The sequence below is a fragment of the Monodelphis domestica genome, chromosome 1 (assembly GCF_027887165.1).
Source record: "Monodelphis domestica isolate mMonDom1 chromosome 1, mMonDom1.pri, whole genome shotgun sequence".
NCBI classification, from domain to species: domain Eukaryota; kingdom Metazoa; phylum Chordata; class Mammalia; order Didelphimorphia; family Didelphidae; genus Monodelphis; species Monodelphis domestica.
This window is the reverse complement of record NC_077227.1, coordinates 753,848,742-753,864,623: the sequence shown is the minus strand read 5'-3', so window position 1 is coordinate 753,864,623 and position 15,882 is coordinate 753,848,742. Positions and strand designations below refer to the sequence as shown.

The 15,882-nt window shown below is 62.5% G+C and overlaps 1 protein-coding gene and 1 long non-coding RNA gene across 4 annotated transcripts in view; both read right to left on the bottom strand.

The window, feature by feature from the left end:
- Positions 1–1,033: 1,033 nt before the first annotated feature.
- The window catches only part of DDX1 (DEAD-box helicase 1), a 31,557-nt gene continuing 16,708 nt past the window's right edge, over positions 1,034–15,882 (bottom strand). For all 3 annotated transcript variants that reach the window (XM_001363569.3, XM_056814765.1, XM_056814772.1), the window contains exons 6-26: positions 14,828–14,875; positions 13,349–13,432; positions 13,020–13,103; positions 12,262–12,338; positions 11,888–11,960; positions 11,730–11,806; positions 11,501–11,615; positions 10,596–10,734; positions 9,855–9,915; positions 8,496–8,594; positions 8,182–8,271; positions 7,480–7,668; positions 6,104–6,155; positions 4,758–4,904; positions 4,028–4,119; positions 2,816–2,888; positions 2,643–2,715; positions 2,509–2,551; positions 2,246–2,341; positions 1,815–1,935; positions 1,034–1,262 (exon numbers count right to left, since the gene is read on the bottom strand). In XM_001363569.3, coding sequence (XP_001363606.2) covers positions 1,132–1,262; positions 1,815–1,935; positions 2,246–2,341; positions 2,509–2,551; positions 2,643–2,715; positions 2,816–2,888; positions 4,028–4,119; positions 4,758–4,904; positions 6,104–6,155; positions 7,480–7,668; positions 8,182–8,271; positions 8,496–8,594; positions 9,855–9,915; positions 10,596–10,734; positions 11,501–11,615; positions 11,730–11,806; positions 11,888–11,960; positions 12,262–12,338; positions 13,020–13,103; positions 13,349–13,432; positions 14,828–14,875 — 1,964 coding nt within the window. In that variant the 3' untranslated portion in view covers positions 1,034–1,131. The remainder of the gene's footprint in view (positions 1,263–1,814; positions 1,936–2,245; positions 2,342–2,508; positions 2,552–2,642; positions 2,716–2,815; positions 2,889–4,027; positions 4,120–4,757; positions 4,905–6,103; positions 6,156–7,479; positions 7,669–8,181; positions 8,272–8,495; positions 8,595–9,854; positions 9,916–10,595; positions 10,735–11,500; positions 11,616–11,729; positions 11,807–11,887; positions 11,961–12,261; positions 12,339–13,019; positions 13,104–13,348; positions 13,433–14,827; positions 14,876–15,882) is intronic.
- Positions 13,530–14,818, bottom strand: LOC130456969 (uncharacterized). Its single transcript, XR_008915928.1, has 2 exons — positions 13,687–14,818; positions 13,530–13,641 (listed from the first exon to the last, which is right to left on the bottom strand). It is a non-coding gene; the product is annotated as an uncharacterized LOC130456969 (long non-coding RNA).

Below are 15,882 nucleotides of genomic sequence, written 5' to 3'. Positions count from 1 at the left end.
GGGAAGGGCTTAGCTGACTGCTGATGGCAAGGCGCAGGGCTCCAGCAGCCAAGGAGCCCCAATCCCTCGGGGCCCGCCATCTCCCGAAGGGAAGGGCCCAAGTCCGTCAGGCCCCAGGAGGGGAGGCTGGGCCTTGTCCTGATGGAGGCTGTGGGTCCTGCCCAGGCATGGGGCTGCCCTAAGTATCAGGGCTCAGGCCTTCTGGAATGAGGCTGCAAGGGGAAGTGGCACCAGGGTCCCCCTGGGGGTCACCATCATGTGTGGGCACCTCATAAGCCCAGGAGGGAAGCTCTTGGCATCCCCATTTTACAGGGGAGAAAATGGAGGCTCCAGGAGGGCCAGAGGCCTGGCCAGGCACCAGGGACTAAGTGGGACCCCAGCCAAGGTGCTGCCCGCAGGGGCAAGTCTTGGCATTATCTGGGGGGCAAAGAAAACTTCAGAACGGCATTAGTGCGAGTGCTTGAGAAGCTATTCCAAGCCCCCGATCGCAGCTGCTGGGCGAGAGGCACGGCCTCTGGTGTGTGCCCCAGGCTCACCACTCCCTGCCCCAAAAGGCTGCAGGAAGAGAGATGCCCCCACTGGGCACTGCCACCCATCAAGGCCCCATTGGGGAGGTCTGAACATGGGGTTTCCTCAGGGAAAACTAGGCACGGGCATGTAACAAGCCCAGTGCCTGCAGCTGACCCAATGCCAGTGGCCACATCTGGGTGGACGATGGGGCTGGACCTACCCAGAGACAAGTCCCGGGTTCGTGGCACACACACTCGCTCCCCAGAGGGCACACGGGCACCATGACACTTCCTTGGTGCCAAGCCACCTTCATGCTGTGCCCAAAGGCTCCACCTAGCAGAGGGCTGCACGTGTGGGTGGGCAATCAGGGTGGAAGGGGAGCCCCCCGACATCCCTGCCCTGTGAGCCATCACGGGGAACACCCACACCCCCCAATGCACTGGGGAGACCCCAGGCTGGCACAGTCTCCCCTCGGACCCCTCCTGCCCAGCTCGGACGCGAGTCACGAGATGACCAAAGCAGGTGCGCGAGCACGCAGCGGCCAGGCCGGTCCTTTTATTGTGGACAATCACCATGCGGGAGAGGGAGCCGGGGGGAGGGCGGGCCCGGGCGCCCTCCCGGTCAGAAGGTCCTGAAGAGCTGGTTGGGCAGGTAGCCGAGGTGCAGGAACGACGTCTGGGCCTCCTTCTCCAGGGCCGCCAGCTCCTGCACGGTGGGCGCCAGGATGTCCACGTGGCCCTTGTACGTCCCACCTGCAGCGGGCACACACGGCCTGTCAGCGCAGCTCTGGCTCCTCCACCCCGACTCCCGCCCTCTGCCCGCTGGCCACAGGTGCCGGCCCTTAGCACGGAGGCAAAAGGAGCCCGTCGGCAGGCCCGCCACGGCCCAGACCAGCTCCGGGCAGTCCCTTCGCTTCCCACTCTGGGGGCCTCGGAGCCCGAGGGGAGCTCCGGCGGCTGGTGATGGGCGCCCAGCTTCCCCGGGCGAGGGAGGAGCTCCCTGCTTATGTGGGCAGAGGCGGGCTGGGAGGCTGAAATCCTGCCCGGGGAGAGCCAGCCGTGCCCAGGAAAGAGTTCGAGGAAGCCCCGGCCTCCTCCGGAGCCCCCTGCTGCCTCCTCCCAGGAGATTCCGAGCACGGTGGCTCAGATGCATCGGGGAAGGGAGTCTGGGTGCCAGCCTGGAAACCTCATCATTTTGAGACCTGCCTCGGCCACCCTCCCCCAAGAGCCGGGGCCCTCCGAGGCCCCCAACTCGTCCCCCTCCCCCGCTCCTCGCTGCAGGGTCGCGGGCCCCCCAGGGCTTACCCCCGGCGGCTCTCTTCTGCCCGTAGGTCACTTTGCCATCAAACTCGTCCACGGGGACTTTGATGTCGGGCTCCACTTGGGAGATGGTGCAGTTCAGGTGTTCCTCGATGTCGGACAGCAGCTAAGGGCAGAGGGCGCGCGTCAATCCCTTCAAGGCGATGCGGCCCGGGGTGCCCACCCACACGCGCCCACGGGCGCTGGGCCTCGTCGTGCCGCGCGTCTCCCCACGGGCACCGGGCCTCGTCGTGCCGCGCGTCTCCCCACGGGCGCCGGGCCTCGTCGTGCCGCGCGTCTCCCCACGGGCGCCGGGCCTCGTCGTGCCGCGCGTCTCCCCACGGGCGCTGGGCCTCGTCGTGCCGCGCGTCTCCCCACGGGCGCCGGGCCTCGTCGTGCCGCGCGTCTCCCCAGGCGCGCTGGCCGCGGGGGCCTACCTGCATCTCGTTGTACCAGATGGTGCAGCCGCCGTCTTCCTTCAGCCTGGTGTTATAGCATCCCTTCCCCCGGCTGCTGCAGACGTGGTACCAGACCTAAGTCACGAGGGGACGCGATGCAGAGCACGCCAGGCCTGGGCACCCTCCTCTGGGGAAGGCTGCCGGCCCTCGGAGGCGCCCCCTCTGTCTCCCCGAGCCCGTCTGAAGGAAGCCCAGGGGAAACTGCCCAGAGCGGGCGAGGGAAGCCGAGGCCCAAACGTTACCTTCTCCTTCTCCGTCGCCACCAGGGACACGGCCAGACCCATCCTGCAATGACCGGAGAGCCCCGTCAGAGCCGGCCCTGAAGAGGGCGCCGAGGGGCCCGAGGAAGCCCTCCCCCGCCCGAGGGCGGCCATACCTCTCCGCTCGGCCCACCCGGCCGATCCGATGGACGTAGTTCTGCTTTTCGTCGGGCAGGGTCACGTTGATGACTGAAAGAAGCGGCGAGGATGGGATGCGCCGCCCTGGCCCGCGGCCCCCCTCCACTCGGAGCGCTCCTGCCCGGCACCCAGACCCGGAGGCCCCCCTTACCGTAAGGAACCCCGTGGATGTCGATCCCTCTGGCGGCCACGTCGGTGCAGATCAGAAACCGAACGTCTCCCTTCTGCAGACGAGACAGACAGACGGACAGGAGAGGCGATCGTACAGTCCCCTGCGGAGAGCCGCACAAAGCCGGCCGGCCCAGGGATGGGCCCGCTGACCAGCGAGCGTCCAGCCGAGGAGAGCCAGAGCCTCGGGACCGACAGGAGGGGCAACCCTTGAGTTCTGATGAGGGGAGCCTGGCTCTTCCGCCCCCCCAGGCATCTCCCCCGCCATGAAACAGGGCCCGGGGAGGGGGAGGAGCGCGGCCTAGTTCAAGGCTCGTCCCTGGCTTCACTTCAGCACGGTGACTGGCCATGGGAGAGCGAGTTGGGAGCACAAGCCCCGCCTTTGCAGCGAGATCAACTCCCTGAAGAGCCGAGGCCCCCCCAAGGGGCCCGAGCCCCCATCGGGGGGCGTGATCCATCGATCCGTCGCCTCCGAGAGGCTGGGAGGGGAGGGCAGAGCTGTCTGCCGCGGGCTGCCCTTTTCCCAGGCAGGTCTTCCCAAGCCCGGGTAGACCACGGGGGCACCGGCAGGCTCAGAGACCCCCTCATTCCTCCCACCGCCCAGGCCACAGGGCGTCCGGTCTAGCACTCCCCAAGCAGCCGAGGCTCGGAAAGGCCGCCTGCCTCGCCCCGTCATGCCACTGGGGCGAGAACCCAGACGTGAGGCCTCTGGTGACCCTGGGTGCCCAGCCCCAGGCCCGAGGGGTTGGCACCAAAGAGGCCGCCGTCCTGGATCACCCAAGGCCCCTGGCGGGGAGATGCCGTCCTTTTCCCCATCTGGCCTGGGAAGGGGGAGGGTGCCACGACACCGAGCTGGGCACTCGAGGCCCCCTGCAGAGCCCTTCCCGAGCCATCCCCTGGCCTGGGAGCCCCAACAGGACTCCCCGAGCAGGAGCGGCCCCCATTGCCTGGGGGCTTCCTACGGGCTGCCCTGCTCTGCCCAGGGCTGTCGTCAGAGGCCCGTGCCGAGCCGGCCAAGAGCAGCATAAAAGGGGCCACGACCACGTGTTCCCTGTCCCGGGGAGGCTGAGCCCCGCAGCGTCCGGAAATGCGCAGGGCGCTGGCAGCGGCTCCGAGGGCCTGATCGCAGAGCAGAGGGCAAACTCTGGGCCTGAGCGCCCCCCCCCCCGGGTGCGCCCTGTGCCAAAAGCCGTACCTTAAATCTCTCCAAGTTCTGCTTCCTCTCGTGAGGCTTCCTGTCGCCGTGAAGACAAACGCAGGAGAACTGGTGTCCCTTCTTGTCCGGACCTGGGCGAGGGCACACCCGGCTCTGAGCCCGACGGGCCATGGAGTCGTCCAAACCGACGTGGACTCGAGGCGCCCCCATGGCCCGGAGGCGGGTCTGTGGGGCCAGGCGACCCGCACCCCCTGACCGGACCGAACTGGCCAAGGCAGAGAGAGGCCGGCCGGCCCGCGTAGGACCTGCAGACCGGCGGGCAATCCTGACCGGGGGGCGATCTCGGCCGGAGGGGCAGCAGCAAACCCAAAGGCAGGACAGGTGAGCGGGCGGGAGGAGGGACAGAACAACTATAATGGTGGACGCGGGAGCTTAGAAACCCCAGAGCGGCCTCGTGGCCAGGCCCCAGGACAGGCCCGGCTCGACGCCCGTCGTCCGGCCCAGTCAGATGGCACCACGGACGCTCCCTTTACGAGGGAGGCCGTGTTGCATTCGCTGCACTGAGACTTCCCACCAAAGGCCCGAGGCCGGGGAAGGAAGGGGATGGCCAGTCCGCCTGCCTGTCTTACACACACACGTGCACACACGCACGCACACACACACTCTCTCTCTCTCCCTCTCCCTCTCACTCCCTTCCGGACCTTCAGAATCTGGACCCCGCGGCTGGGGGGGGGGGGGCACTTCCTGCCTCCCGGCGGGGGCAGCTCACCTCCGCCCTGCTGCATGAAGTACTGCTCCAGGTTATCGCAGTCGATCTTGGTCCGGCAGAAGATGATGGCCTGGTCCATCTTGTGCTCCTTGATGGCCCGCACCGTGTACTCCCCCTTCAGGACCTTGATGGCTTCGGACCACATCTCTGAGAAGCGGCAAAGGGACGAGATTCCGGCTGAGCACAGGCCGGCTCCAGTCCGCGGGGCGCTCCCGGCCCGCGCTCTCGCTCCACGCGATGCACACGCGTGTGCAGACTCCCGGCCAAGGCCCGCCTCCAGAGGAGCATCTGGGCCTTAGAGCAGTGACCGCTGAGCAAGTGGGCTTTGCGGGTAACTTAGAGCCGGCGAGCGTCGCGTCACGGCCTGCAGTGCTAAATGGGCCGAGGACGCTGTAAACCAGCCGAGTCTCCTCCGATGCCCCGGATGGAGACGGGGAGCAGCTCCTCTGTGACCCCCCAACACCAGCTGGTACCCCCAAGGAGAGGGAGGGGGCGTCAGGGGCTCCATTCCTGGGGCCCTAAAGGAAGCCGCCTCGTCTTCACCTCAGTCTAAGCAGATTCATCACAAGGCAAGCTGGGCCGATGGGGGGATGAATGGGGACACCCCAGACATGAGCCCAAGGATCCTTACCAGGAAAAGGCCCTTGTGGGGCACTCGGCAGCCTTGGCCCACAGAGCCAGGCCACTCATCCCACCAGACGGCCAGGAACGGAGGAGGAGGGCGGGGGGGCCGCTCCCGACACGAAAGGCCGTCTCGGATGCCCCAGGCCGGAAGTGGTGCCAGGACACCCCTGTCGGTGCCCCCCTTCCCCACTGCTAGGATGGGCGTGTGCCCCCAAAGGCCTGGTCTCCAAAGTCAGGGGCCCCCCGTCTTCTACCACAGACCTCTGAAGCCGCCACCGCCCTCCCAGCAGACGGTCCTGTCTTCCCTGACGTCCAACCCTCCCACCTCCTGGGTGCCGCGGCCCTTCACAAGTGCTCCCTCGGGCACATGGGCTGCCTCCCTGCCCAGAAGCGGCCCCCACCTCCTCTGGCCTGTCTCCCCAAGCACTTAAGCCAGTGCTGGGCCCCCAGGAGGTGCTCGTGGGCACACACGTGTCCAGCAGCTGCTTCCCCCTCCGTACGGCCAGAGGAGGTCCCCGGAGGCAGGGACAGCTTCATGGGTGATGGGCCGAGGGCAGGACGTGGAAGGCCTCAGATACCCGGGGAGGGGCCCTGGGGCACCCCAGCCCCATCACTGAGATCTCCCCGGGGGCCCAGCCAGGTGCCAGGCTGTCATGGGCGTCCAGGACCTGGCACGAGATCTTCCTTCTCCCCCCCACTCGCACGCTCGCTCGCTCACTCACCGGGGCTGTTTGCGCCTGGCCTCGTGTTATCTTTCGCGTGTACTTCGTCCGTCTACCAAATAACAGACAAAAAAGCCGACGGGATTTAAAACATGCATGTTTTAGAGACCACGGAGCAAGGGGCAGCCAGGGGCTCAGGGGACAGAGAGCCAGGCCTAGAGAAGGCAGGTCCTGGCTGGGTGACCCTGGGCCAGTCCCTTCACCCCCCCGTCCGGCCCTTGTGCTCGTCGGCCTCGGAGCCGATCCTTGGCATCGACCCTGAAAGAGCAGGCAGAAGTCCAAAAGCCACAGAGCAGCCCCACATGCCAGGTTCCTGGGGCCGCTGAGCTTTGTCGAGGTGGCCAGACACTGCCTCGGGAGCCTCCTCTGTCCGAGGGCGGGCGAGGCCAAGATGGCCACTGTGGCGTGACTACACTGAGCCAAAGAAGCCCTTTGGGGACGCGCCACAGACAGAAATTCGCCTCTCCCTGGCAGGCTTCGTCACACGCAGGGATGCTCAGAGAAAACAAGCCCCCTTCGCTGTGGAAGGACAAACGTCTAGACTGTCTACACTCACTGGCTCGCCGTCCCGGCTTTTGCCAAGATCCGGGCCAAGTGGGCCCGTCTCCGCTGCCCGCCTGCCCTCTTCCCTCCCTCCCCAGGGCCTCCCCTCTGGCTCTGTAGCCCCACGGCTGATTCCCTCTCAGAGAATCTCTTTCTGGGGCTGCCTGAGAAGGCCCACAAGCTGGTCACTGGTCCAGCCACGGCCCGCTCCAGTTATTCTGCCCTCGAGCCCTGGATCTGGCCCCTCGGAGCGCATCGGGCCTCAGGCACCTGCTAGCCGTGTGAGCGGGGGCCCTGCTGGCCTCAGCGTCCTCCTCGGTCCACGGGCTAGAGCAAAAGGCGAACCCCTGCAGGATCTGTGCCACCCCAAAGGGGTCAACAAATCACGGTGCTGCTGACTCCAGAGCCCTTTTTAAGTTTCTAACCCCACAGCTGCCATCTTAGAATCGGTGCCGTGGAGAGATGACGAGCAGGAAGGCTGAGCAGAGGGGGTCCCCGGCTAGGCAGGGTCTGAGGCCAGCCTGGAAACCAGGACCTCCTGTCTCCGGGCCTGGCTCTGGCCGCCCCCAAGTTGCTCACTTTTGAGAAATGAGAGCCATTCGGTGATCGGATCCCCCCGTCTACCACTTGGCTCCTTTTTTAGGGGCAGGAGGATGGCAGGCAGAGAGAGGAGATGTCAATGGCTACTCCCGAGCAGGAACAGGTCCTGGGCAGGGAGAGGGGAGCCTCCTCTCGGACCGATGCTGACATAGAAGGAAGCGGCCCAAGAGGCCTGTGGGAAGGACCAATGCGACCCCGACATTCCTCCCCCGCCTGAAGGCAGGGCCACCTACCCGGATGTGAGTTTTGCCCAGCCTCTCCCACAGCCGGTCCGTTTTGGGGTTCACGGGAACCACAACATGGTGCACGGTTTCGGGGACAGAATCCTCTCCTTTCAGATCCACCCAGGTTGGGAAATGCATGATCTTTTCCGAAAGCTTCTTGACGTCGAACGAGTGCAGAGTGGCCGAGCAGACGATGACCTGAAAGCACAAACGGCCAGGCGATCACCTCACCCGCGGGCGGCCCCATCACCAGCGTGCGCAGGAAGGCCGCGGCCGAAGCCGGCGGAGGGTGCTCGAGCCGGAGCTCCCCTCGGGGAAGAGCCACGTCCAAAAAGGCCTTCTGGAGTTAGGTTGGCGCTACATCTCTTACCAAGGCCGTGGAGGCAGTCAGGAGGCTCAGTGGGTAGCGCTAGGCCCAGCCCTGGCCTCAGACTTCCTCGCTGGGGGACCCTGGACAGGACCCTTTAACCCCCCGGCCTAGTCCTTCCCCCAGTTCTGCCTTGGATCTCCCCCTGAGGATTGATTCCAAGACGGAACACCAGGGTTGGGGCTTTCCCTTAATGGCTGCTAGCGTCACGACGGTCTCGGTCCCTCCACTGTCCCCCCTCAGAGGCTTCCGGGCAACCCTCCAGCCCCGGGTCAGGAGAGGGAAGAGAAGGGCCCCGAGAGCAGGCCCTGGAGCAGCGGGAAGGCCTTCGCCATTCTCAGCACCTGCAGTCTTTTGCCATCAGAGGTGATCTGAGGAATCTGGTTGTGGATCCTGTTGATGAAGTCCGAGTAGCCCTGGGAAAGAAGCCCGTCCTGCAGGGAAGAGAAGGCGGCAGCGGCCCCGTCCGTGACGGCTCAGATGGCAGCCCCCCCTCGGGGCTCCTTGGGAAGAGGCCCCCCCCAGGGCTGAGATGGGCCCGGAGCACGCCCCGACGTGCTGGAGCCACGAAGCCCATGTCGGACTCCCCGGCACGGGCCAGACAGGAGGAACTGGCTCTGCTCCCCTCCCCGAGCCCACCCCAGCCGGGCCTACTCACAGCCTCGTCCAGAACCAGGAAGCGGATCTGGGATAGGTTGAGCTTGCCAGTGGACACCAAGTCGTCCAGCCTTCCTGGAGTCCCGACCACTATGTCCACCTGCAGGCCCAAGCAGAGGAATCCCCCAGAAAGTCACCAGAGAGCTGGTCCTTGATGGCCGGGGAGACGGCTGGGGGGCATGAAGGCAAAGACCAGGGCAGAGGAGGAAGGAGGGTGTCCAGTTTGGTTTTCTTGGCAATGAGCCACCAGGGAGCTCGTCAGGCTATCTCCGTCCCTGGCTGAGACAAGCACAGATTGCTGGACCCAAAACGCTATTCTAGAGCTGAGGAAACAGATCTGGGCCCTAAGGCCAAATGACCGTCACCCTACTAATGAGGCCTCGCACCAAAGCTCGCCTCTGCCCTGGGCTGTGGTCAGCCTGGAGAGGCCGCGATCTGCAGCAGTGGACACACGGAGCCATCCCAGGACACAAAGGGGAATCTGGGCCCTCCTTGGCCCTGGCAGCCCTGACATGTCAGCCCATCCCCCCACAGCCATCTGGTCCAGGCCCGCCGGACATGGGCTGACCCACAGGCACAGAGGAGGCAGACTGGACGCGCCGCAGCCAACCCCTCTCCCAGAGCAGCCCAGGCAGGGCCTCGGAACAGTGAAACCAAATGTGCTGATGGGGGAGGGGGCGCTCGACCGCTCCGATGCCTTTCTGACCGGCGCTAGGCCCAGCTTCCTAATCTCCAGGAGCCGGTCAGCCTGGGCCCTCTGGAGGCCCCCCAGCCCCGACAATTCCCGGGCAGAGCCCCGCTCCAGGGTCGGGCCTGGCTGCGCAGCACCCACTTATCAAACGAATGAGAAGATCCCCGATCTCTCCCACGCAGGCCTCTGGGGGCCCCGGGCTGGAGCCGGAGGCAGGGAGACCCTGGGGCCACTCCTGCCTCCGCTCCCTCCAGTGTAAAACCAGGATGCCAGGGGCAGCGCCATCCTGAGTGGCTGTTCGGGAGGCGCCAGGGAAGGCAAAGGCCTCCTCTGTCCGCTGCCCCGCGGCTAAGCCTGGCCAGCACGTACTCCAGGCCCTCCTGCGCCTCCCCAGCAGCCCTGGTACGGAAGGCGGCTCTGGCCAGCCGGACGGTCCAGCCCCCAGCCCGAAACAGTGACCGCAAGAGCTGTGGGCTGCACAAGTCAGTGCAGGGCGGACAAATCCTCCCTGCAGGGCCGCCAGTGGCCGGGCTTCTCACCCCTGGCACGCTCTCCCCGTCGGACCCTACGCAGCTTTCTTCTCTGACTGAGGGGAGAGCCCGGAGCGGGGGGGACTGCAGGCGCCCCAGAAAGCCCGACCGGAAAGCTGCTCGGAGAAAGAGAACTCACCCCTTGTTCCAGGATAGAGAGCTGATCCCGGGCGGCCACCCCACCGATGATCAGGAGCTCCCTGAGAGAGAACAAAACACGGGTCACACCTCCCTCGAACCGCGCCTGTTTTCCAAGGCGTTGGGGGCACAGAGCTTGCCGCCTTGGGTCAAGGCCCACGGTCAATCGAGGATGGCCTCGGCGGGGGCCAAAAAGGACACATAAAGGCTTCTCCACCACAGCTCTGCACACGCCCCCTCAGAGCATTCTTACCCTTTGAAGCCTCGCCCAAATCCCACTTCCTCCAGGAAGCCTTCCCTGATCTCTCACAGCCAAGTACCCCTTGGGGGCCCCAGAGTTCGCTGGTGGGGGGGGGGGGTGAGGACAGCGATCACTGCACGAGTCACGTTCCCTCGTTGGGCCATGAGCCCGAAGTGGACACCCCACCCAGGAAAGGAGCTTAGGCCAAGCTCACGATGCCGCTCAGCACCCTGGCCTCCTGTCTCATGCCCAGCGAGCCTGCCTGGTGCCAACAGGGAGGATCCAGCAGGATAAGACAGGCCTTGAGGCCTGACCCAAGTCGGGGCTGGCCAGGACGGTCTGGGAGGCCACAAGAGGAGGCGGCTCTCCTGCATGAGCCCAAACTAAGCCGGACACCCCGACTTTCCAGGCCTGCTCCGGCTGGAGGCCAAAGGGAGCCCGGGCAATCCTGGCCTGCGAAGGAGCCCCCCCGCCTCAGCAGACCGCCGCACGGCTCGCTACCTTAGCTTCGGGTTATCGACGTATTTCTTGAACTGCTTGACGTTGTTCAAGGTCTGCTCGGCCAGCTCGCGGGACGGCTCCACGATGAGCGCTTTCGGAGCGTTGGGCAGGAACTTGGTCTGGGCCACCTGGGCGCTTCCTGAAGACGAGAGCCAGAGGGAAAGCTGGCAGAGGCCAGGGAGGCGGCGGCCGGGACTTCCGGGAGCTGCCTGGGCCCGACGGCCCTCATCTAAGGGCCCAATCCGGGCCCGATTCAACCGCCTGCCCTGCCCCAGCAGCCCCAGCGCCTCCCTCCATCTCAAAACCCTCAAATGAATAAGCCTAAGGAACAACTCAAGCTTTGTTGGTGTTGTTAAGCCCCTTCCAATCGCTTGTAAGTATCGCTTGGGGCCAAGTGACTTGCCCAGGGTCATACGGCTAGGCAGCGTCTGAGGTCCCATTTGAACCCAGGCCCTGCGTCTGTCACATCGTGCCCCCGCCCCAGGCCTGGTGCTCCATGTGCTGTGTGAAAGACTTCCCGCCTGGGGAAGAATTCACTTCTCAAGCAGAGGACCACCAGGCACCCCAGCCCCACCTCTGCCCCCTCCCAGGAGCCCCCGTCAGTACAACATCGGGAGAGCCTGGGACGCTCCTGACATCAGGAAGAAGAACGAGAAGCCGCTCCGCTAGGAGGCGAAAAGTGCCAAATGGCAGCAGGCTGGTCCCTGAGCCAACAAAGGCTGGACGGGGCCTGGAGAAGGGCTGGTCTGCCTCGTCCAGCCCCCAGCAGTCAAGAGAGGGGCCCCTGCCCCCTGCCCCCGGCCTCTGGGGCCCACGACCAAGGTCTCCCCCTCCTGCGGCCCCCGCTGTTTCCCCAGGCGGCCATGCTGCCCTCTCCCAGACGCCCAAAGCCCCTGGCGCGGTACCTGTGTGCTGAGATTTCACGATGTGGCCGTCAGAAGCCTTGCAGAGACCGACAAACCCATCTTTGGGGGGAAACTTAAATTCGTCTTCCCCAAAGTTAAATTTCAGTTCCGCATTCTAAGGGGGGAAGAAGGACGTCAGCCCTGAGCAGAGAGCATCGCCGGGCACAGACGGCATCCTGACCCCAGCGCCCGCCGCCGCCACGGGGCAGCTTCCGGGGCGCACGTTTACCTTCAAGACGCACGCAGCAAAGAGGGCTTGGTTCTTCAGGTGCGCCGGTATTTCAAACGCCAGGCCCAGGTCTTTTCCTTTCAAGAAAGCGGCCAGAATCAGCCCGAGGGAATCCCACCACCCTGCTGCTCCCCCCCCCCAGCCCCCGCAGAGCTCACCATTTTTGGAAAACTTGACCTGCCCCTTGTCGATATCCAGGTAGCAGCCGATCGTGTCATGCATGGTGAACTCCTAAGTGACAAAATGGGGAGCAGCACCCAGGGGTTAGGAAGGGAACTTCGGGGAGAGGGGCCCCCCAAACGCCTGCAGTTTAATCCACGGCTTCGCAACGGATCTGGGAACATCGTCGGGATTCTAGGGTGGGAGGGGGCCGAGTGCCGCTGCGCTGGCCTAAGACCAACAACGAGACGGATATTTGGCCTGCAGTCAAGCAAAGCAGCCTTTGCCAGGAAGGGGATCCGTTCACAGGCCAAACGTACGGCGAGTGGAAGGGCCCAAAGCAGAGGGGGACACCCCGGAGTGCCCGGCTCACCTCTCCATAACCATCAAACTGCTTGTTGTGGGATTTCTTCCCGGTTCCGCCAAAGCCAAAGCCAAACTTGTCCGTGCCTGCGTGAAGAAACTCTCCTTATGACAGGGAGACGACAAGCCTGTCCCTGCACCCCCTCGAGCGGATCCGTCTCCCTTCTCAATAGCCCCCTCCCTGCGTCAGCGTCAGAACTGCCACCTCCCCAAGGGAAGGAGATCCCTTTTAAAAAGGGCACGGTAGGAATGGACATTCAGAGACAAGGAAGGGAGTGAGCTCTCCCTCGTTGCAGATCTGCAATCAGAAGGGAAACAACCACCTTCCAGAAAGGCTGGAGAGGCACCTCCTGGCTAAAGGAAGGGCCGAGCCAAAGGAGTCCAGAGTCTGAGGCTCTGCGGGCTCTGCATAATTGCCACAGAATGACTATGCTGGGAAGGAATACTCTGCAATTGTCGAGCCAAGTCAGCGCTTTGGTTCTGGACAGGAAAAGGGAGTCCCGGAGAGCCACAGCCCAGGGCTGCCCACAAAGTAAGGAAAGGGAGGTGAGCTTTAGGGGACGGAGACTCGGGATCCAAAGGCTAATTAAGTCACGGTTCCGAGTCCAATTGTCACTCTCCTCATCTCCTGTCTCTCAGCTCCTCTTTGGCTGCGTGAGGTGGGACGTGGGGCACAGGGAGAGGTAACGAGGCAGCCACGCTGGGCATCGTGGCACGACGGCCTTCCCAGCCGTTTCCTAACGAGCCCGGCCAGAGCCCACCACACACCCAGATCGAGGGAGGCCTGGGAAGCCGACCAGCCGACTCGGCACAGCCCTTGGTCGTGGCAGGACACCTCGTAGTAGTATTTGCCTGAGAAGACAAAAGCCCGTTAGCGAAGATTCTTCGAGCACCACCCTGGCACACAGACCCACGACGTTCTCGGCACTGACTTCCTGAGGTTCACCCTGACCCATTTCCATCCACGTCTCCCCAGCGCCGGGCACAGGGCCTGGCAGGCTGTCGGTGCCTAAGTGATGCCTCCCGGCCTACCCTACTGCTGCCCCCAGCTACCACCCAGGAAGCGTGGCCAGGGGCCCGTGCCCAAGTGCAGCTACCTTTCATCACGCCTTTCGTGGACCTACACCCGTGCCACTCCTTCACTTCTCGGCTCTGGCAACACAGACCGTCAGATCCTATGGCTGGAGGGAGAGGAAAAGGAGAAGCGTGTCAGGACCGCCCTGAGGCAAGATGCTCGCCAGCCCAAAGCCACCAAGTCATCGAAGCGGGCAGAGATGAGGCAAGGGGACCAACGGGGGGCGGGGAGGGGAGGGGCAGAGGGAAGAGGGCCGGACACCGAAGGAAGCCTGCTCGCCCACTCCCTGGTCACCTTCGCCCAATGGGGCCCCACCTCACAGGGCACAGAAACCATGAGGCCGCTGCGCTGGGGCTACACTCGCTGTGGCGATCTGCACTACTCGGGTCATCAGAGGCACAGCAGCGAATGCCCCCCAAGTCTCCCTCTGGAGAGGGCTTGAATTGCCCAGCCCGTTCCACTTCCCATCAGCAGACCTGCTCGGTCCTGCCCCTGGGCCAGGTGCCCGCTGGCATGCCCTGGTCAGCCTCTGCTCGTGTATGGTCTTACCCATTCAATTTAAGCCCGAGGCCAGTGCTAGCCTGCCTTTTGCTTACTGGTATTCCAGAGCTTAGCACAGTGGCTGGCACCCAGGAAGAGCTTCATAAATGTGCACTGATCAGCCTCAGAACACTGCAGGCATCAGTAAGTGCTGTTTTAAGGCCCCTTACAGACCCCCACTCCCCTGAATAAGACAGCCCTTGGCCCAATGCAGCACTCCTTCTAGGGGTGCTTTTTATACTCAAAGCGAGCCCAGGATTGCGTGCAGAAGGGCGATGCCCAGTCTTGGAGAGAGGCGGGCAGTGTGTGCCAACTCCCAATGCACACTGGCTACTCTAAGTTAGCTCTGGCAGAGGAGATCTGGGTAACAAGGCCCTTGCCCAAAGGAATCCTCCAACACGTGCTCATTGAAGGAATCAGAGATTGTCCGGAGGAAAACATTTGGCAGCCCCCCAAGGCCTAGAAGCCACAAACTGTCTGCCTTTGCAAACATCAACCTAACCGACAGAAGTTAACATTTGTGGGTCGAGTGGGATCAAAAACACTTTCCCCAATTCCACCCCAGATGTCTCTTTCAGGGTCAGTAAGTACCTGGTTTCACCTTCACAGAGCCACAAAGGGGCATCTAGGTGGCTCAGGGAGGAAAGCATGAGGTCTGCAGATGGGAGGTCCTGGGTTCCATTCTGACCTCAGACACTTCCTAGCTGTGTGACCCAGGCAAGTCACTTAACTCCCACTGCCTGACCCTTACTGCTGGTTCTGCTTTAGAATTTTAAGGGTTTAGAAAAAAGAAAAGCATTGTGGCCATTCTCTTTCAAATCCTATATTAGAGGGTGAATACAGTTGTTACCAATAGACAAGAATCCAGTCAAACCCCCCAAAGGCAATAAATAGGCCATTTCTGCACATGTAGACCCCTCCTCAAACAAAGACACACAGACAGACGGTGACAGCCACTCACCAAAAGCCGATCCTCGGTCATATGGGTTCATCTGCCATTTGTTAAGCACTAAAGGAAAAGAGAAGACCAAACCCCACATTTGAGAGGGAAAGTCCACAATGGCCACAAGCCACCACAAATGGTTCCGACACCTTAATTCACTTCAGATATTCTCTTTGCAAACAATAGCCCAGGGGAGAGGAGCACAGAGTTAAGTAAGTTCTCTTTTATTTAAGGGAAAACCAAGATAGAAAGAGTTGGACACATCTGGAACAGAACCAGGATGAGAGCCTCCTTCTCCTCTTTGGCCCCTCTAGAGGTGATAACCAAGAGTCATAGACTCCTCCAAAGCCATAATATCATCCCCACAAATGGAAAAATGGAGATTTGAACCCTAGACTTCAATTCCCAGAAGTTCTTGCTCTAGTTCCCAAGATGCCCTCTAATCTCACTGAGATTCCCACCTGGGAGAGATCAAAATTTCCATTTAAACTGGCTGTAAAGCCTATTGGTCTCTCTTCCTGCTTCCGCTTCCAAAGACACGCGTCTCTCAAGATGTAGTGTAAGTGACTGGGCCTTTCAGCCCTCCTAGGTATGTGCTTTTTTATTTTGTATTTTCTCTATTTCTTAATCTTTAAATAAACCTCATAAAAATGTAATACTTTTAGCAGAGAAACTAATTTTAACTGTTAGTTTTGGCGAGCTACTTCGATTGATGAAATACCTTCAATCTTCTGATCTTTTCTCTCCTATAACTAAGTTCAGTCTTTAATAGCTAGTGCTTAGTTTTTTGTTTTTTTTAAGCCAAGTTCCTCCAAGAATTTTCAGAAAAGCCTCTTGATCCAGACCTGTTTGATTCAAATCACTCCTGCTCCTGGCTGCTGCCTGCCTGTTTCTGTGACCCTAACCCTCCTGTTCCTGGTCTTTCTCTGGCTCACTTGGCCCAGCTGATTCCCGCACCTCTGGCCTCCAACCCAGACGGCTCATCGCCCTAGGCCCAGCCCAAAGACCCAGGTTGCTGGTAGCAGACCCAATTTCTTCAAGATCAAAAACCAGCTGGTAAAAAAACGGGGGTA